Source organism: Vicugna pacos, chromosome 9, assembly GCF_048564905.1.
Source record: "Vicugna pacos chromosome 9, VicPac4, whole genome shotgun sequence".
NCBI lineage: Eukaryota > Metazoa > Chordata > Mammalia > Artiodactyla > Camelidae > Vicugna > Vicugna pacos.
Genome location: NC_132995.1, coordinates 17,633,506 through 17,654,982, shown reverse-complemented (window position 1 = coordinate 17,654,982; position 21,477 = coordinate 17,633,506). Strand labels below are relative to the sequence as shown.

Sequence of the window (21,477 nt, the reverse complement as noted above, 5' to 3'; positions counted from 1 at the left end):
CCACCCAGAGGACTGTCACCCTCGCTGTGTGCTGGAGCCAGCTCCTACTGGCTTGCAAGAGTTAATTGTTAAATTTTCAGAAAATCTGCAAGCTGGTTATTAACTGTAGTCATTATAAAAAAATTAAATTATATGTGCTCACAATTAAATAAGCTGTATTAAAATACAAAAGTAATACGTACCCCAAACATCATTCCTAGTTAGTTTATTGTTATGGTTTTCTGCCTTCTTTGCCCTTGAGGTTATTTACATCTGTCGCATCTCGATGGTGAGACTACAACATCATGATATGCTGGTAGACATCTCCTCTCAATTCAGCTCCTTGTTCAGGGACCTCACCTTGGTAGCCAGAAACTGGGCACGATGGGAGCATTTTCACCACGGAAAGCAGCAAATGGGACAAATCAGGGTTTCCTCTGACACATGGTCACCAGGCCACGCCGGATCCTGGCACATCCCCCGCGCGACCGGAGCAGCTTGAGCAGCAGATAGGCTGGTGAGTGGCAGAGATGCTCCCAGCACAGTGGACGGTCTGAACAGACGCCGGGAGGTACAAGAGGTAGCAAAGAGCATGAGCCAGAAAGCCCTCTCTGAGCGCTAGAGAACCTAGTAGTGCCCAGGGGTCAAGAAAAATGAGGACCGAACGTCCCCCAGAGGCGGCAAAGATGCAGCAGAGTGAAACCCTCTCCCAAGGAACAACAAACCGGAAGCTTGAGAGAGAAAACCCCCTGTGGCTGAGGAGAGGGCGCCCCCCCAACCCTGATCCCCTCCATCCTCAGCAAAATCCCTAAGCCCCACTCATCTGTCTACACCTGGAGGAAGCCGACTGAGGAGAAAGGAGGCTGAGGAGGTTCAGGGTAAGTGCACAACACGGTTGCCCTTTGGCAGGCGCTCCCACCAGGTCCCAGGTTGGGGAGGGACTGGCTGAGTGTCTTCTCTTTCTTCTCCCAAGAAAGATCCAAGGAAGTCTTCTGGGCCTCCGACCGGACTGGTGCGTTAGTTTGCTAAGCCTACCACAATCAAAGGACCACCGACTGGGCAGCTTAAACAACAGAAATTTATTTTCTCACAGTTCTGAAAGCTCGAAGTCCAAGTTCAAGGTGTCAACAGGGTGGGTTTCTTCTGAGGCCTCTGTCTTTGGTTTGCAGGTGGCCATGTCTCCTGGGTCTTCACATGGTCTCCCTCTGAGTGTATCTGTGTCCTCATCTCTTCTTACAAGGACACCATTCATGTCGGATTGGGGCCCACCCCAATGACCTCATTCCACTATAATCACCTCCTTAAAGGCCCTATCTCCAAATACAGCCCCATGCTGAGGTGCTGGGGGCTAGAATTTCAATACATGAATGTCTGGAGGACTCAGCTCATAACAGCCAGAAATACCTGAGGAGGCTTTTGAGGCAAGGATGGGTCCTGAAAGGCTGACCAACAGCAGCCCCAGGACAGTAGGACTGAGGAACTCCGTGCTCCTTAAGGCAGGCACTGCATCTTAATGGCCTCTGTTTCCCAAATGTCCAGCACTAGGCCTGGCACTTAGTAGGCTTTCAAAAAATTTGCAGGGGGAGGGCATAGCTCAGTGGTAGGGTGCATGCCTAGCATGCATGAGGTCCTGGGTTCAATCCCCAGTACCTCCATGAAGAATAAATGAATGAATGAATGAACGAATAAATAAATAAACAAACCTAATTAATCCCTTCTCCCAAGAAAATAACCAAAAACAATTTTTTAAAAAATTTTTGAATAAATGAATAAATGAACATCTTGCCAGAAAAATATCCCTTCTTCACTTTTTTACGGACAGGTGAGAGTCTTTCTGGTTTTATTTAAGGACAGGTCAGGACCATCCTAATTTCCCTTGAGGCTGGTTCTCTTGGGACCAGGCTGGTGAGGACGAGAATGAGACTTCATCTTGGCCCCCGCGACCATTCAATGTCCGTCATCTGCGTCAAGCCCCGCCAGGAGCAGGGCCCACAACCCAGAGCTTTCCAGCGACCCAAGGGCGTGTACACAGCCTGGGAGGCAAAAAAATGTATCAGCACCAAACTATAGAGGCAAAAATGCAGCATCAGGATAACATGCTTGATGAGACTTACTATGTCAACTAGTTTCCAGGCCCGTATTTTCACTTATTATTTGTTTACACCTTGTATTAGTGTGGAATAGGGGTGCGTTTCAGTATCTTTGACATTTTATATAGTGGAGTCTCCACAAGTAAAATCCTCTGGGGCCCAGGAGGCTCTTAGACTGGCCCCAGGCTTGCTAGCTTCCCAGCTAGAAGAGGGAAGTCCTAGTCAGGGTAACACAGGGGGCCCTCGCCCCGCGGCGCGGAGATCGTCCTCGGAAGGAAGCTGCCCGCCCAGCAAGCGGCCGCGAAACCTTCAACAGAGCTGCTCCTGAAGCCAGAGCCTCCACGACAGGTTTAGGTGAGAAAATCTTTTCTAAATATTTCCTGTTCGCCCCCCTTTCCCACCAGGCACAGATGACAGCTGTCATCACAAAGGATCCAGGACCTGAGTTTTTTTTTCCCCCTCCTAAGAGTGGTTTCAGAACTTGGTCAGTAGCTTTGGGAGGGAAATAAGGAAGTGAGAGGGTCTGAGAAAAAGGCCAACAGGTTTCTTAACCATGGTGGTGTGGCTTAGCCCCAAGCGTAACCCTCAGTCCTGACATGTGACCTCGTGCCTGGCTTTAGCAGTGATCAGGGAAGGATTGGGAAAAAATGCCATTCCATGTCCTGGGTGCAACTGGATGTAAAGCAGGCCTGCTCCGAGCAGAGAAGCTTCAATAACTATTACTTAGAGACAGATGAGAAGTGAATCAGCAGCTGCCAGACAGTCAGATGAACCCCACTCTGCTGTGTTTTGAGCCTAACTTTCCTTCTGCCTCTTGCATCTCGTAAGTGTCAGTGAGTTCAGTGGTACTTCCCATGACACAACTGATCAACTGCATGGAGAATAAACTGTTATAAAAGAGCTTATTCAGACATAACCTTTAAGTGTGAGATCATATGCAATTCAACACGTGGCACAAACAGCTCAGAAGCCTAAGCGGGCCGCCAAGCTTGCTGTGGCTTTCTCCCAGAGAATCCAGGCATATGGTACCATAATGGAGCATGAATTTACAGCCACAGAGATGTACGAGGGAGATTAAAGCTTCATCTGCAAGGACATACTGCGTGGGAAAAAAAAAACAAGTTATTGTACTTTCTACTTTCTATTCTAATGAGAAACATAATCCCTTTCGATAGAGTATGGGCTCCCTCTGCTGCTGGCAGGAGACACTGGGATGCCACGCACTCGGGGATCCTTGGGGACCTGAGCAGAGCAGGCGGGCCTGTCCTGGGAGGAGAAAGATGGGCTGAACGTTCAGACAGACTTGATCTGGAGGCGCTGCCTCTGTGGGATACTGGGACCATCTGTGCTGCCACAGAAACAAGAAGTGTGAGTGATGGAACAGACAAAGAAACCGGAAGATGTCGTGCCCGCATCACCTGCATCCTTCCTGAAATACGTCACAGCAGTGATGCTGGGAGGCAGCTCCCCCCCACAGAGTGACCTCTCTCTCTCCCTCTCTGTCTCCTTCTTTTACCTTCTACACAGCCACCAGCCACTGCCAGAAACTCCTCCAGTTCTGTTTCAGATCCCTGCCAACAGTTTTGCTACTGCTCAGGCTTCTGCCTTGTTCAAGCACGGCCAGTAGCTGACGTGCGTGGTGCCCAGGAGACTGCATCACCCAGAGGGTCTATCACCTTCCGTCCATCAGTAAGCAACGCCTCTCAGTACACCTGGCCACACCCTACTCTAGCCTTCCCCAACCGGTCTGACTTTAACAGTCGCTTCTTCTCAGCAATAGGATATTTTAATGAAGCAGCCACCCCCAGAGCAGAAACATTTCAATGCCACCACTTTGATGTGTTCCTTTTGGCCAAAAAAAAAAAAAGAAAGGAAAAGAAAAAAAAAAAAACCAAAACCTTGAACTCCAGCTGTTTCTGTTACCAAGAGAGGTATGGGAAGTGGATGAGGTTTGGTGTGGGGGTGAGAGCAGGGGGGTGGGGGCAGACACTACACTCTTTGAAACAAGGCCCACACTAGCTCCTCTCAGAATCATCAACTATCCTGAGCAAAACAGCTCATTCTCTGATAATCTGATTATTTGCATGGTCAGGATCTCAAATTCTCTGATTTCTCTCTTAAAGTTCTAATGGCCATACTTATTTACTTTCAGTTAGTCAACAGAGATGCACGTGTGTGTGTGTGTGTGTGTGTCTGCAGCCTACCAAGTGATACTAGCATCCTGCTACTGGGTATATATTAGCTTCTGGGAGAGACGGGAGCAGGGACACTGCTAGTTCTCTGGGTGCCACGTGCTGACACACGATCACCTATTCTCACCTGCAGTCTGCATAGAAACATGTTCAACTACACTTCTGATGGTGTCCTCAGGAATGCACATTTATGTTTCTCATCAACACTCATAGCATTTATTCATTTGTTCATTTAGCTGAGAAGTCACCACAGGCATTCAGATGGGAGAAGAAGCTTGCTTGGCCAAGGCAGGTAGTGGAAAAGGTCACGGGGAAGAATCAGACCCTGGAGAGATTTTGAAGAGAAACAACAGGATATTCAGGTGAGTTGGATGTCGGATGAGACAGAGAGAGAGGGGTCAAGGTGACTCCAAGCTCTTTGGTGTGCAATTATGAGGGTGCCTGCTTTTTGACGTGGTTGCCAGGTGGTAACATTTACTGAGATCGTAAACAGTGGAGGGGGCAGGTTCTGAAGGCATGCTGAATTTCGCATGCCTGGCGAACATCGTCATGGCGATGGGGAGCAGGCAGGTGGATGTCCTGCATTGAGTTCCAAGGGAGGGTGGAGCTGGAGACAGGATCTGAGAGTCACCCAGGTGTGGATGGCACTGGATGAGACTCCTAGGGGGTGATTATAAAAAGCCTGAGGCAGAGCCTTGGGGTAACTCACGGATACAGTGAGGAGGAGCAAGCCGGAGCCTATGCAGAACAAGCACGAGGAAAACCCGGAGGCCATGGTGGAGGTGGGGGCAAGTATTTCAAGGAGTGAGAGATCAAAACTGCTGCTGATGGACTGGAATTATTGCAGCACTGAACATAGCAGTTTCAGAAAATCCTGATTAGAATAATTCAGGAGAAAGTAAGGAGTCAAAAAGTGGAAACAGCAAAGAGAAATGACTGTTTTTCAGGAGTTTTGCAATAAAGGAGAGGAGAAAAATAGGGCTGCAGCAAGAGGGGGCTGTAGCATCAAGGGAAGTGTTCTGTTCTGCTGTTTTGCTTATTTTTCATTGTGGTGAAATATACACAACATAAAATGCACCGCCCTAACCATCTTTAAAAGTCCAGTTCAGTAGTGTTAAGCACATTTGCTTTGTTGTGCAACCTGTCTCCAGAATTCATCTCACAAAACTTGAACCCTGTGCCCAGTAGACAGCTCTCCGTTCCCTTCTCCTCCCACACCGTTGTACTTTCTGTCTCTATGAATCTGACCACTTTAGTGTATCAGTTTGCTAAGGTTGCCATTAACAGATTACCACAGGCTTAAACGACATAAATTTATTTCCTCACAGTCCTGAAGGCTGCAAGTCCAAGATCAAGCACTGGCAGGTTTGGTTTCTCCTGAGGTCTCTCTCCTTTGCTTCCAGATGACCAGGTAGGTATGATTTGCTATTTTTCAAAATGATAAGTAAGGAGTTTAAGAAACACAACCCATATGTATCAAAGTCATAAGGAAAAATAGCAAATGATTTAAATTTTTGTAATTTAAAATAATTCAGGGGAAAAATTACTGTGTCTAGAAGTTTCTAATCAACCAATTAGTCATGTGTAAGATTAAATATTCAGACAGGCAAGAACATAGAAATTTTACTGACCAGCTATTTTTTGTAGAAAATTATTTGATGATACGCTTCAACAAAATGAGGGATTAAACCAGGAAAGAAGACAGGGAATCCAAGAAACAGGATACAAGCTCAAATAGCAACAAAGGGAAATCCAGAGCCACAGGGAAGCAACAGGCCTACGGAGAAACCTGTCCAGGTTAAAGAGGGAAGATGGAAGCCTTTATAAGACAGGTGTCTGGCAACAAAAGTGGAGTCTGTCAGAACAGATGATCTGATGCTAAGTTTAGAAATGTCCAATTTTCTTTGATAAAGAAAAATATAGGCACCCCCAATTTCACTGCAGCATTATACGGAAGAGCCAGGACATGGAAACAACCTAAGTGTCCACCAGTGGATGAATGGATAAAGAAAATGAGGCATATACACACAACAGAATACCATTCAGTCATTAAAAAAAAAAAGAAGAAAATCCTGCCATTTGAGACAACATGGATGGACCTAGAGGATGTTATGCTAAGTGAAATAAGCCAGACAGAGAAAGACAAAGGCCATATGATTTCACTCATACATGGAATCAAAAACAAAGCAAGTGAACCTAAAAGTCACAGATAAAACCAAAACAGAGTCATAGATAAAGAGAACAAACAAGTGGTTGCCAGGGGACAAGGTGGTGGAGGGATGAGTGAAACAGGCCAGGGAACTTCAGAGGTACAAACTTCCAGTTGTGAAATAAACAGGTCACAGGACGAAATGTGCAGCATAGGGAATACAGTCAATAATAATGCAATAGCTTTGTATGGTGACAGACGGTAATTAGACTTCTCACAGTGATCATTTTGTAACATATAGAAATGTCAAACCACTGTGTTGTGCACCAGAAACTAACATAGTGTTGTAGGTCCATTATACTTCAAACAAACAAACTCACAGAAAAAAAGATCAGATTTGTGGTTATCAGAAGCGGGGAGAGGGGGGTTTTGGGGGATGGGGGAACTGGATGAAGGTGGTCAAAAGTTACAAATTGCCAGTTATAAGATAAACAAGTACTAGGGGTGTATACGATTAATATAATTAACACTGCCATATGTTATATATGAAAGTTGTTAAGAGAGTAAATCCTAAAAGTCCTCATCACAAGGAAAAATTTTTTTTCTTTTTAAAAATTTAAAAAATTTTTTATCTATATGAGATGAGAGATATTCACTAAACTCGTGGCAATCATTTCGCAAGGTATGTAAGTCAAATCATTATGCTGTACACCTTAAATTTATGCAGTGCTGTAGGTCAATTGTATCTCAATAAAACTGGAAAGAAAAAAGACTTAATTATGATTACAGATGGGAATATCAATGCGATGTAGCACAGATAACAAAATGCATAGATAATAGAAGCTGAGATGTAGAAAAGAAGGACATGAACTTACTGAAAGGGTGGAGATGCTGCTATCTTCATCTTTTAAAGTCAAGAGACACTGTCTACACCTGATGGAATAAGAAACAGAAGGTGTAAGTGCATTGCTTAAAGATAAAACAACAAACAACTGGAAAGAGTAATATGCATATTAAGGAACTAAGGAAGAGAAATAGGGGTTGTGGAACCTGTTAAATCCTTATCCATCAAGGGAGGAGGTCATTAGAAAATGTTAAACCATATAAATTAAGACATAACAGCATAAGTAGATTATTTAAGTATATAGCCTCTTAACTCATTTCCTGATTCTGCATTGGCTTTCTCCCCACTCCCACAGCTGACCAGCTAGTCTCAATGGCTCTCTTGTAGTTCCGTAAACATTTCAGGGAGGTTCCTACTTCAGGGTCCTTGCATTTCTGTTCCCTCTGCCTGGAATTCTCTTCCCTATGATATCTTCATGACCCTGCCTCCCCTCCTTCCTGTCTTTATTCAAAAGTCACCATTTCAATGAATACTTCCCTGACCCATCACACCCTATTCCTAATTATGGGACAATTTTTTCTCTCTGTGGCACTTCGTTTATCACATCTAACATATATATTCTGTCTTCTATTTCTATATTTATACAATACTCTTGTCCACCAGCACTGTGTAAGGGGAGGAGAGTACGGTAATGCTTGTCTGCTTTTATTCACCTCTGTATACACTGGTACCTAGAACCATTGTTTGTCACATAGGAGGCAGGCACTCAATATATAGTTAATAAAATAACAAATGGAGGGAGAGTATAGCTCAGTGGTAGAGTGTATGCCTAGCATGCAGAAGGTCCTGGGACAATCCCCAGTACCTCCACTGAAAATAATAATTATAAACAAACAAACAAACAAACAAACCTAATTACCTCCCTCCCCCCCAAAAAAGAAAAGAATTTTAAAACAGAAAAATAGAAAAATGTTTTACAACATTGTGTAAGACAAAAAAATAAGAATACTGAAAACATTATATATATGTGTATGTATACACACACACAAAACTGTACTCACAAGTAAATTCATTCCTTATTTAAAAAAAACCCAGTAAATTCATTCCTTAAATGTTTTCATTCTTAAACAAGAAAGGATAAAAATAAACAAACAGAATATTCACTTGAAAGATCTGGAAAGAAAATAAGAACAGAGATATGAAAAGGAGGTAGAAATAAAGATAAAAGAAGAAAAATCAATACTGATAAATTTGAGTGTCTTGGTGTAAAAAAACAGCAAAATATTAAAATGGCTGGAAAGTATGATGAAGAAACAGAAAGAAACAGTAACTCAAATAAACCATCAAATCAGCAATTCCTAAAAGGGACAGGACCCCAGGTATAGATGTGATAGGCATAGATTTCCAAAATGTGAAACCCTGAATGAAAGGAATGGGTCTTTAGCAAGTAAAATTATCTTGAGAAGAGACAGAAAACTTGAACAGGCTGATGAAGAAAATGAGAAGCTGTTAAAAGGCCGAGCCCAGATGGTTTGATGAAGAGTCCTTTCATTCCTGCCCTAAAATTGTCACAACTACATGAGGAACGTATCTTTGTTTTGTGATTTATTTTGTAAACCTTTAAACATTTAATCCACTGGTAATGTATTTTTGACTTCAGGGATGAGGTGAGAAGCCTTGTCTCTGCTGATCTGGTTTCCTCACTTCTTCGTGGGTGTGGGCCACTCAGGTACCAGCCCAGGTGGGGCTGCCTCCTCCCAACCCAAGGCTGATGTCTGTGAAGAGAAGTCACATGACTCATCACATCACCCACTGCACAGAAGATCCACAAAGGGTCTCAAACGGTGACACTCGGAAGTAGAAATCAAGACTCCAGACTTCCACTTTTATCATTTCTCGCCACCAAATCTTGCCTGTTTACGTATTAGAAGAAAGGCATCCTTAATGTTTAAAAATGTCAAATTCAAAACATATGGATTCTCTATACTCAAGAACTGAAAGAGATATTTGTACACCAATGTTCACAGCAGCCGTTAGTTATCACGATAGCCAAAAGGAGACCACCCAATTGATGACAGGATAAACAAAATGAAGGAAATTCTGACACACTCAACAACATGGATGAACCTTGAAGACATTATGCTAAGTGAAATAAGCCAGTCACGACGAGACAAATGTTTGATTCCACTTATATGAGGTACCTACAACAGGTAAATTCATAGAGACAGAAAGTACAATGGTTCAAGGGCTGAGGGCAAAGGAGATGGGAGAGTCGTTATTTACTGGGCATACTTTAAGCTTTACAAGATGAAAAGCGTTGTAGAGACTGCACAAGGTGAATGGATTTAACACTACTGAATTGTGCACCTAAAAATGGTTAAACATTGTATATTTTGCCACAACTGAAAAAAACAGCAACACATGTCACAGGTTGAGGAAGCTGACCGATCCCTCCAACACATACCAACGCCTCCACTCCAAGGGCGAGCTCTTACCGAGCTCTTTCCACCTGGAAGTTCACCTCGTCGGGCAGCTGTGTGTGTGTGTGTCTGTGTGTGTGTTACCACCAGTGAGTTCACCCCGTCGGGCAGCTGTGTGTGCGTGTGCGCGCGCGCGCGTGTGTGTGTGTGTGTGCGCGCGCGCGCTTCACACCACATCCCACAGCCCCCGCCTGAGGAAAATCTGAGTCTCCAAGTTTGTTTCGACTTGGCTTCTTAACAGCAGGGTGACAAGCGAGTCTCTTCTTGCTCCAGCTCCCCCCAACCCATTTTAAGTGCACAATTTAATATTTTTGAGCAAATTTAAGAACTGTGCAACCATCACCACCATCCAGGTTTAGCACATTTCTTGTCACTCCACTCAGCCTTTCTAAGCCCCTAGATCCTCGTCTGTAAATGGAGATAACAGAAACCTCGAACGTTATAGGCCACTAACAAGTTTTACCTATTATCTTTACACTTGCTGGTGAAGGCCTGTTTCTAGATTACTATCTTTTCCAACACGCAGCGGGATCCACGCGGCCGACGCCCGCGCGCGCAGAGCACGGATTTGAGGCGGGGAGGCGGGACTCAGGTAGACAAGGCGCGGCTCAGCGGTTCGGCCCCCCCGCCCAACGCCTGCGATCGCGGAATCGGGCCTCTCCCCGCGCCCTGGCCGGGGCGGGCGGCGCGGCTCCGGGCTGGATTGTTGATGCCTGGGCGCTGCGGGCGCCTGCGCAGTTTGGAGGGCCGCACGCGCGCGCGCGCCGAGGGGGGCTGCCGGAGTTCCCGCGGAGTGGGCCGGAGCGTGGCCGCGGCTGCTCGCCCTGGACGGCCGCACCATGGCGGAGGAGGAGCTCGAGGCGCTGAGGAAGCAGAGGCTGGCCGAGCTGCAGGCGAAGCACGGGGTGAGCGTGCCCGCCGCCCGCCGGGCCCGTCCCCTGCCGGGCGCCGCCCTCGCCCGAGGTGGAGGGCGCGGCCTCCGGCGGAGGCTCCGAGCGCCGCCGCCCGTGCTCTCCCCGCGGGCCGAGGGTCCCGCCTCTGTCCCCGGCGGCCTCCTGGCCGCCTCCTAGCCGGCTCGGCTCCTCTCTCAGTAGCATCGGGGCTCGGGCGGCAAGCCGACCACGTGCTGCCACGGGCGGGTCGGGCGCGGGGGTCTCCCCGGGCAGGGGGTCGGTCTCGCCCGGGCTGGCGTTGGTCCCAAACAGAATGCTCAGCCACTCGGGTCTTTTCGGTGCCCTTAGCTCTTGGATCTAGCTCGTCTACTGTTCCAGCCGAATGTCTTCTCCAGTTAAGTTGTTCTGACCCAAGTGGTCGGCAAACATTTTTTGAGCTTCTGCTGTTTGCCAGGTGCCGAGCGTACATCGGGGAGCATCCACTCTGTCGGAGTTGACAGTCCCGGGGAGGGGCTGGGCACTAGACACTAATCCCGTAGATAAAACGCCCAAGTAGCGACCCTCCCATAAAGAGAGGGAGAGGAAAGTGTTAGGGATCGAGCGGGACGGTCGGGAACGAAGTGCTGTTTGAGTCCACAGCGTCCCCAGTACCGAAGTCCATTTTCTTTTCCAAGAAATATTCTTAACACTTCAAATACGGCTTCGTAGTACAGGGACTCTTCTCCCTAATGGCTGGTTGTATTCTAAGACATTCTATTAGATTGTGACCTTAGAAGCTTTTCAAAACGTTGTAGTAAGTGGAAACTATCCCTCTGACTTCTGTGACGTCCAGCTTCTAACTATTTGGTAAGTCGTCTCTACCTATGCAGCAGCCTGTACCTTAGGCACCAGAAACAAAATAGAGGGGGAACGGTGTAGCTCAGTGGTAGCGCGCATGACTAGCATGCACTAGGTCGTGGGTTCAACCCGCAGTACCTCCACTAAAAGAAATGAAAGAAAGAAAGGAGTGGGAAAGGATGTTAAGTGTCAAAAGATAGTCTCCTACAGGGTACCTAGAGCCATTGCAAAGAGCGAATCGTGGCTGAGAAAATGGTATTGAAAAAAGAAAATAGAATGCCTACTATTTTTCCTCTGAAATTACTCAACTAAAGGATAAAATTATTTTTTCAGGATCCTGGCGATGCAGCACAACAGGAGGCAAAGCACAGGTATGGGCTGGAACTCTGAACTTTTTGAAGGGTGGTGTTACCAAAATTTTGGTGAGGGAGGTGGTGGTAATTAGGTTTATTTATTTTATTTTTTAATGGAGGTCCTGGGGAGTGAACCCAGGACCTCTTGCATGCTAAGCATGCACTCTACTGCTGAACTATATACCCTAACCTCCCCCCCCATTTTTTTTTTAACTTTAGTTATTTTAATAGTTGTGTGAATGTTCAAAGTTTTTCTTGGCATAGTGATTTTTTCAAAACTCAGGATGTCTTCGCTATTAATTAAACAAACAGGTGTGGAACCCTGCATGACTTACTATGTTGTATTGCAGTTACTGGTTGATGTTTGTTTCTCTGCTAAACTGTGATTACCTTAAAATAGGCATAATGATAGGACTGTCTCATGGGGATGTTGTGAGGCTTGCATGGGTACAGTGCTTCACGTGTAGTAAGTGCTCAATAAATACTGACTCTGACTCTGTTTTCATGGTTACTTTGTCCCAGCACGTGGCAGAGCACCTCACACTTGGCAGGTTTATTGAAAGAGTGCCTAGTTACACCATCATGCTATCTTTTCTTCCTAACTGTGTTAACACATAAGGTAAAATTTACCATCGTAACTATTTTTATTAATTGTATTCTCAATTATTGTGCAGCAGATCTCTAAAACTTTTCCATCTTGCAGCACTGAAACTATACCTATTAAACAACTCCCCATTTCCCCTTCTCCCACCACACTATCTTTTAACTCATTCCTTCATTCAGCAGATGCTCACTAAGCACCTGCTCTGGGCCAGGCACCGTGCTGGGTCTACAGAAATAGGCAAGGTGGAGAGGGTTCCTGCCCTTACATAGATTGCATTCGTGGGAGAAGCCAGATGGTAAGCACCTGGGATAGCGCTGAGAGGAAAAAAAAACTACTACATGAATGAATTCTAAAGATGAGAATTTTTTTTTTCACATTGTGACGTATCTGAAGTTTGAATGTGTCTCGTCCTCTATTGCTCTTGTCCTGGATTCTTCCAGAAAGGATTTACTTTTGCTTCTGCCATCATTTGGATCGTTTCTAACCTGAGACCTTTTAAAATTCTCTGCTTGAGGTTCCCCCTTCCTCCACCCCGGTACCGAGAATTCAGACAGCAGACCTACAGGACTAAAGCTTGAAATTTAAATTCTCAGAGGCACTTTTTCTTCCTCCACTCAGGGCCAAAATTGATGCATGCACACATCCTTGCTGTCCCTTTCTGCATGGCGTGTTTATTTCTTGTTTACCTTGTACTGAGGATGTTGCTCTTTCATGCCCCAGCTTTGAGTGAGGGTCTCCTCTTAGACATTTCATCCAGGGTGTTTTTCATTCTTAGAGATACAGAATACTATGCAGTATCTTACAGTCGATGGCATCTTAGATGCAGTGAAATATAGTACTAGTTTGTGGCAGGATCGAAGTACTGAGGAGCAATAAGGCAGTGGCCTATGGAAGTGGCCTCTGGTCCGTGAGCCCTAGGGTCCTCAGATGGGGGCATTTAGGCACAGCCAGCCCCAACTCCCCTTCTCATTCGGCCAAAGAATCTCTTCTTTTGCCTGGTGTATGTATTAAGTTCCTTGAAGGATTTCATTTGAAAAACAGTTTCTGCTGCTTAAGAAAAAATTGAAACTGCTGTCTTATGAACATGAATTAGTTCCTACTTGGATAGGTAGGAAGATGCAAGGATAGGAACAGAGTTACAGTTTCACTCCCTTCCCTACCCCAAAACTAGAACCGAGAGTCTTGAAACATGGGATCTGGTCCTACCTTGGCCACAGTTACCTATGTCTCCTTAACACGACCCCTGTGGATCTCAGCTGCTTCATCTCTGAGAAAATGACACGGATTAATCACTAGGTCCTTATAATTGCCTGAAATCTCACTATAAATTTCTAACACCTCTCACACACTAGGCACTTAATAAATGTTTATAATGGTGGTTGAACTGAAACTCCACCCTGAATTATGCAAATGTGAAATTTTACCTGTCAGTTTCATAGGTTTACACTCACATGGTATAAAGCTGGCCTTTGAGGCTAAGAATGGACTCATTACATTTCTCTGTGTTCAATAGGCGTGCTGACAGCCTAGTTCTAATTTTGCTTGACCTGTTTTTGTTGTAGGGAAGCAGAAATGAGAAACAGTATTTTAGCCCAAGTTCTGGACCAGTCAGCCCGGGCCCGCTGTAAGCATCTTCAGTTTTCTTTGTTTCCATAAAATTGACTTGAGTTATTTGAATATGGAGATATATGTATGAAATTATTGCTCTCTCTAGATTTAATATTCTTGTAACCTAAAAAACATGCAAGATAGATTATGTGTAAGAAGTGTGACATTTATAAACCTAAAGAAATGTACTTAAATCTTTATTATTAAAAGTACCAGCTCTGTTCTCTCTTACCAAGTGCATACAGTTGGCTCTCCGCATCTGTGGGGTCAGAATCCACCGGTACAGAGGGCTGATTGTACTATACCATTTTATGTAAGGGACTTGAGCGTCCATGGATTTTGTTATTCTCAGGGGGTATTGGGACCAATGTCTTGCGGATACCAAGGGATGCCTGACTATAGTAGGTAAAATGTATAGGAAACAACTCTTACATCGGGTTAGTCACAAAATGTTGCCGGTAATTGACACGGGTGATGGGGGCTCAGGTTGTATAGGCAGACCTTGGAGATACTGCGGTGTTGGTTCCAGACTCCCACAATAAAGCAAGTCATGCAGATTTTTTGTATATAAAAGTTAAGTTCACACTGTACTGCAGTCTGTTAAGTGTGCAGTAACATTATGTCTAAAAAAAGTGTGCATACCTTAACTTAAAAATAGCTTATTAAAAAATGCTAACTGTCATCTGAGTCTTCAGTGAGTCATGATCTTTTTGCAGTAGTAACATCAAAGATCACTGGTCACAGATCACCATAACAAATATAATAATAGAAAGTTTGAAATATTACCAGAATTACCAACATATGACACAAAGACATGAAGTGAGCAAATGCTGTTGGAAAAATGGCAGGGCTGCCACAAACCTTCATCTGTAAAAAAAAACAAAAAACAGTATGACACGCAAAAAGTGAAGCTTAATAAAAAAAGGCATGCCTGTATTCTCTGCTTTAGGTATGTTCATAATTTTTCATAATGAAAATCAGGTAGAAAAAAAATTAAATGAGCCAATTCAGAATGAACCAACATCTCCTGTATTGTAACTTGAAGCCCAGCTTGGAAGAGGCAGCCTTAGATGGATCACTGCGAGTATGTATTCGTAGTGATATGTAAATTGCTTTCCAGAAGGCAATCATATATATGTGATTATATGTATTAAAAAATAAATATATACACAAACACACATATATATATTTGAAAGCATGGGGCTTAGCATCTGAGGATGCAGGTTTAATCTTAGCTCTACCACTACCTCTGTGTGGTCTTAACTGAGTTTAACACAGCCAGACTTAAGTTTCCTCATTTTAAGAGGAATAACAGTAGCCCCTGCCCTCTGCCTTGCTAGTCTCAAGACAGATGTAAGTATGAAGTGCTTTGGAAACGTCAGTGCTTAGTTACTAGGTGTAATGTTAAGACATTTAATTTTGACTTCTTTTTGGGTATGTGTGTCTATTTTTTTTTTCCTTTTTAGTAAGTAACTTAGCACTTGTAAAGCCTGAGAAAACTAAAGCAGTAGAGAATTACCTCATACAGATGGCACGATATGGACAACTAAGTGGGAAGGTAAGCTTGGACTGCCTGGAGGCGGTTTTAACCTGTTGTTACCTACTTTCTCAAAACATATCTTCAGAAGGTCAATTTCATCTTTTTCTGGCTACAGAATTCTTGTTTTTAAAGGAGAGAATAGTTGTATCTACTGTAGATCCTGAAAGATACCTTTTATTTTTCCCAAAATCCTCTGCTTCCTTCCTGACGTCACTGTGGAACCTTGTTAGCGTTCCATATATGGGAACCAGTGACTGTTAGGGGCTGCCAGCTTAAGCTGCTTCTACACTGGAAACAAGGGTTGTCAATAATGCTAATTCATAGGCAAAGTTATGCTTGTTTTGCAAATGAGGAGGTGCTGAAATTCCTGGTTATTATGTGCATTGCTGTAATGGCATGGTGGGACATTCTGGCAACCCGGAGCTGTGCCTTCAAGATCCAGACGAGCCTCACCTGCACTGGGAAGCCCTCTGCTGCCGCCAACCTGCAGGGATCAGCCCCCACTGAACCCCTTTCACTGAGAATGTGTGTGGAAGAGACGAACAGTGGTTCATCTTTTTTGACTGACTTGTCTCCTGCTTCTTAACTTCTCGAGGTTTCAGGGGCAGAAGCTGTGTCTCTATCCCTGACACTTAAGATAGTGGTGTAGGTGGTGTCCTTGTCTGCTAGTGCTGATAAAGGTGTTCTGAGATACCTGTTTAACTTTGGGTGTTCCAAGGAAGCTAACTGATGAATACTTTTCCTCCCGTCTCAAATGAAGGCCAGCAGAGTAGATGTTATGTGGAACTTAAACCAAGAGTTATGGCCAGTAGTTTCAGCCCGCTGTCGCGCTCTCCTTCCCTCTTGACCTCTACGCCCACACCCTGGAAGGACTGAAATGATTCAGTCTGCTGAGGTCAGTTCTTTGTTTTTTAAAAAGTACTGTTTTTCTTTCTGGTTATTCTAGGTATCAGAACAAGGTTTAATAGAAATCCTCGAAAAAGTAAGCCAACAAACAGAAAAGAAAACAACAGTTAAAGTAAGTTTCCCCAAATGCACACGGCAAAAGAAGGGTTGATATTTTTAAAAAAGCATTGCATATGCGTCTACTGTGTCAAAAAAGATATTTCAGCCCACAGACATTTTCATCTTACAACAGGGAAGTTTGGGGAGAAAGGCTGCATATATTGAGAGTCTATTTTTAAGGCTCTTCTGTTGTTTCCCCTCCCCTTAGATCTTAAACACTTAACGTTGTTTTAAAGACAAGAATGTCTTGCTATAGTAGTAGAAATTTGTCTTCTCAGAAAATGAGTTATACTTTATTAAACATGTTATGATGCTCATTTAATTTCCCCCCTAGTTCAACAGAAGAAAAGTAATGGACTCTGATGAAGACGATGATTATTGAATTTACGATGTTTAGAGACTGGAACTTGATGGAACAGTTCTAGGATAGATAATACTTGGCTGAAGTTAAGATCTGGTTGAGTGTTTTCTTTGTTTATTGTCTATATACCTTTTAAAAATAAACTTGTTATGCAAAATTAAACAAACTGGGCACAGTTGTTTTACTACTGTAGCTGAATGAACAGAAGATCTGCATTTTTAATTTTTTTCCTTTCCCATCAGAAGTTCAAGAACATGTGTAGCAGCATGAATATATCCTTTGTAACTGTGACATTACTGTTAGGAAAATGGCCTTAGCAGAAATAAAAGCTTCAAGCAGTCTTCAGTAAGGAAACAGCAACGGCCTGGGAACATCACGGGAGCTAAGACTCGTGGGTTAAGCCGAGTCTGCTTTAGCATTTCCAGGCCACGGCAGGAAGGCTGCTGTTCTTCCTGCAGATGGTACTTACGTTTAATGTAAGGAAATTCCTAGCTTTGGTTTCATTTATAATCTGCTTTTCAAAGGCATCGAGTCTAAATATTATCCTTATCCAAACCACCTCTGTAACTAGAGGATATATCCATTGGAAAAAAATAACAAAAGTAACGGGGACATGCTGATAATAGTACTTGAACCCTGACAAACATGTCTGTGAGAGAAATGATTTCTAATGATTAAAATCCAGTGCGTTTAGCAGTTAAACATTTTGGTAGTAATGTTCTGGGTCTTCTTTTTTTAAGTATTTTTTTTCATTATTTTTGTTTTTTTTTCTTTTCGGGCAGGGGGAGAGTGTAATTAGGTTTGTTTATTATTTTTTTTAAAACCCAGGACCTCGTACATGCTAAGCTGGCACTCTACCACTGAGCTATACCCTCCTCTCCTAGAAATGTCCTTCACCGATAAGGTTGCAGGTAACTTAAAGCAAATGTCATCTCTCATATTGTGCTGTATCCCCACCAGGTTCTGAAAAAGTTTGCTCATAAATTTTAATCATAAACTTAACTCTCAGGTAAGCTGTTTGGTGTAACCTGGTAGATGTCTTAAGTCCTGTGAGACCTAACCCAGGAGGAAGTTCGTAACATTTAATGAGATGAGATGATCAGTAGCAGGAAAGTGATGGGAAGTGTGCTTTACAGTCCCAGCCTCTGCTTTAGCTAGTACACTGCTGACACATGTTTAAAGTATATTTGAGATTTTACTGTATTTGAGACTTGAAATTTGTAACCATAGACAGTGAAGAAAGTTGGTGTTGTAATAAATGTCTAGTATTTCTGATTAAACAAATGATTAGAACCATTAAGAACATCAAAAGTTTTTCAGAAGAACAGAATAAATCATCAAAAGTAAAAGCTGATGAAGGATTTTGGAAAAAAAACCCCAATTACAGGTAAGTTTTGTTTTATGTCTCATTTACATGAAAATGCTGGAGGGAATCTAGACAGTTCTCAACAAGTTTTGCTACACGCTTTCTTTTGCAGAATAACCACTGTCCTGATGGCAAGTACTGATGTGAATGTGTTTAAAGATTGTCAAACTCCTGGGGGTGGGGAGTATAGCTCAGTGGTTGAGCGCATACCTAGTGTGCACAAGGTCCTGGGTTCAATCCCCAGTATGTCCATTTGAAAAAAAAAAAGTCAAACTCCTGTTCTTCAAAAGACACTTGAGAATGAAAGTGACTCTGTACAGGGATAGAGGTTCTTGACGACATCAAGGGGGTGGGGTACGTTTCCATCTGGGGAGCAGTTATTCTAAACTTTCTAATTTAAAAGTTTAACTGATAACACTTTGAATTCAAAATATTTGTACACAAAACAGAAACCTGAGCATTACTAACTTCTTGAGTTGCCAAATCAAATTTAGTTTTAAGTGGGAAAGTAACTGGAGAAAAACACACGTATTTTTTAAAATAACTGAGGTAATCATCTCATACTGCCCACGCTGCTATTTACCAGAGTAGCTTAAGAGGAATCTTCTCCCCCAAGACTGACAGTCCCATTCATGGTGTTACTCCAGAGGAAGGGCGCACCAAGCTGGAAACGGCCAATTCAGATGACACCACCAGTCAGGCCTTGACCCCAGCTCTGACAGTACAAGCAGACCAGCCTCCTTACTTCCATGAAACTGTTTCCTCGTTTGACAGTTCTACCAGCCAGTGCAACTGTTAGAATTAACTGGGGGTATACGTGAAAGTTCTCAAAATTACATTGCACCGCCACCAAAGTTAGGTGGTATCAAATAATACATACTTGCAGCCTGGAAATGGCTGTGCTGATAAACTGCATAGGAGGTGGCCTCTCGGTCAGGATGACAGAGGAACCGAGCAGCGTAGTCAGTAAGGTGGTCTTGTTGAAAAGTGGGGGAAAGGAGGTGAATCGGAACAAAGAACTATTTTCTGTTTGGGCTAAAAAGCTGTATTCTTTTTTTGTTGTTCTGATGTTAGAAAGCACTTTTGTGTTAGGCACTTTGCCTACTGGCTTAGATTAGCCCTTTTCAAGGTAGTTGGATAATGATCTGCTCTGAATGATCCAGTTTACATATTTCAGTCACATCAGTAACCTAAAAATAAAACGTATGTCCATCTGATGATCCAATGAGGGAAGATTTTTTTCCATATACTAAGCACGTGTTTATAGCAGAAAGGCTAAGAAACATCTCTCCGTAGCAACACAAACTAAAAAAGTACACCATAACACGCTCAAGAATCATGAAGTTTACTGTTTCTTTCCCATCATTTGGCACATATCCAAGGCACATTAGAAAATTAAAAATCATAAATTACTTTGTAGAAAAATAATCAGCCCCTCCCTTCTGTACATACGCAAGTATCTCCAAGAACGTGCACAAAACCGTTTCCCTATTACAAAGTTATTTGAAAATGTACTCAGGACAAATCCGTGTTTGCAGCTCTAGACCAATTAATAACATAAAAAAATAAGAGTAAAATCTATAGAAATTTATAAAAAGGAATAAATGGCAATAAATCCTAACTTAAACTTTGACCTGGTTTGTGCTGTAAGTTTTGAATCTGAATCAAAAGACTTAAGAAAAGATGTGCCAAGTCTACTTTCTAGTTCAGTAACCATCCATCAGGTGTGACATTAAAGAAAGGGAGGCTCTTAACGGAACGGGAAGTTTCTAGAGACACTGCTCCAGGTGCGTACGTGCAGTGGTCAGTCATCTGTACTTTGTTGGAAGGAAAAATATACCCAGCTTTCCCCACATACATAGTGTAGAACGTGTCATCATATGTGTCCTTCTCTAAAGTGAACATCAAAATGGCATTTAGGCATCTTTGGGTTCAAGTGTTGCTTTGCAAAGGGACATTTTTCAGGTCCTATTTCCTTCATTCAAATGCAGCATTTCTGCCCGGCCTCCACAGTATCATGAAACCTAAATTGCTTTCCTTCAGCTTATCCCAGAGAGAGGATTTCTTTTAGCTTGTGGTTTGCTAGTTTATACACGTCACAGAGGTTTAGCACCTTTCAGTAGGAGGTCAGAATCTGGTGATGGAACCTCTCACTGTAACCAAGGAACCTTAATAATTACTTGAGAAGCATACAGCCTGGTCTTAAGGGTCGGGACATCACCGGAATTTTTGTCCATTCCTTTTCAAGTGTATTCATTAGCTTTAAAGAGGAAAGAAATGGTGATAATTTTTTGTTGTTGCATTCTTTTTCCATCAGCCACAGAAAAGCTTTCCAGAACTTTCCTTTCTCTCAAGCCAAAGAGAAAGCACACTTAGTTCTACGCTGTATTCATGCTTGGCATCTTGTTGAGGACTCACTTCTGGCAGCGGATGATTCTTTAATTACCGTTAAGACTGGGAAATGCTAGCCTCTTGGGGGAGTGGTCAGGTTGCCAGCAGTCTCCGGGCCCTTGGGGACAACGGCATCATTGACTGTGTGTCTCCGGAGCATCCGCCTGTTCCCAGGAGCAGGCTGTCTCAGTCCAGGCCTCTCCGGCTGGTCCCCATTTCCTCTGTCAGCAGTCTGAGGTCTGCTCTGGTCCGGCAGGTTATTCTGCTTCTGTGGGGAACTCTGCCTCCCTGGCTAGAGAAAAGGTACGATTCAAACAGCTCACGTCTGCACCGTGCTTTAAACCACCAACCACATAGTAACAGCTACCCTTGACTGCTTCTGTGCGTCACCCCGTGTGCTCAGAACTTTCCAGGCATAATTTCAACTCTTAACATCCCTGCAGTGAACATAAGACAGGTGCATACTCCAAGTGTCAGACCCAATGTAAATGCTTTGCGTGTTCTCACGTTTACTCTGTGCAGCTCTAGCAAGTGTGTGCTGTTACTCCTGCTATCCTAGAGCTGAGGAAACTGGATCAGCAAAATCAAGCGGTCTGCCTAGAGTCCCCTGGCTCACAAGGGAAAGCTAGCACTTGATGGAACCCGGGCAGGTTTCAAAGTCTCTGGGCTTCCCACCCAGTGGCAGGTCTGTTAGCAAAACCAAGAAAGATTTATTTAAATATGAAATCAAAGTTGGTCATGTTAACAAAAATCACTTTAATCCTCTAAAAGATTTAAAACTTTTG

General features: G+C 43.5%; 2 protein-coding genes and 1 long non-coding RNA gene across 8 annotated transcripts in view; 1 reads left to right on the top strand and 2 right to left on the bottom strand.

The window, feature by feature from the left end:
- Positions 1-941: 941 nt before the first annotated feature.
- LOC107034361 (uncharacterized) lies at positions 942-10,497 on the bottom strand. 2 transcript variants are annotated; one of them, XR_012075566.1, is made up of 5 exons: positions 10,198-10,497; positions 7,286-7,343; positions 4,389-4,586; positions 2,987-3,168; positions 942-2,012 (listed from the first exon to the last, which is right to left on the bottom strand). It is a non-coding gene; the product is annotated as an uncharacterized lncRNA (long non-coding RNA). The 2 variants fall into 2 exon arrangements; XR_012075567.1 differs by lacking the exon at positions 10,198-10,497 and adding an exon at positions 9,719-9,854.
- On the top strand, positions 10,473-17,101 carry PDCD5 (programmed cell death 5). Of its 2 annotated transcripts, none has more exons than XM_006212198.4 (6): positions 10,473-10,639; positions 11,798-11,835; positions 13,984-14,045; positions 15,496-15,587; positions 16,516-16,587; positions 16,909-17,101. In XM_006212198.4, the coding sequence occupies exons 1-6, from the start codon at positions 10,574-10,576 to the stop codon at positions 16,954-16,956; spliced, it is 378 nt and encodes a 125-aa protein (XP_006212260.1). In that variant the 5' UTR covers positions 10,473-10,573; the 3' UTR covers positions 16,957-17,101. The 2 variants fall into 2 exon arrangements, with proteins under 2 accessions (XP_006212260.1, XP_072823377.1); XM_072967276.1 differs by lacking the exon at positions 10,473-10,639 and adding an exon at positions 10,790-11,021.
- Positions 17,102-19,625: 2,524 nt separating this feature from the next.
- Positions 19,626-21,477, bottom strand: part of ANKRD27 (ankyrin repeat domain 27) — a 42,864-nt gene continuing 41,012 nt past the window's right edge. For all 4 annotated transcript variants that reach the window (XM_015246062.3, XM_015246063.3, XM_031672082.2 and 1 more), the window contains one exon: positions 19,626-20,984. In XM_015246062.3, the coding sequence (XP_015101548.2) occupies positions 20,766-20,984 (219 nt within the window). In that variant the 3' untranslated portion in view covers positions 19,626-20,765. The remainder of the gene's footprint in view (positions 20,985-21,477) is intronic.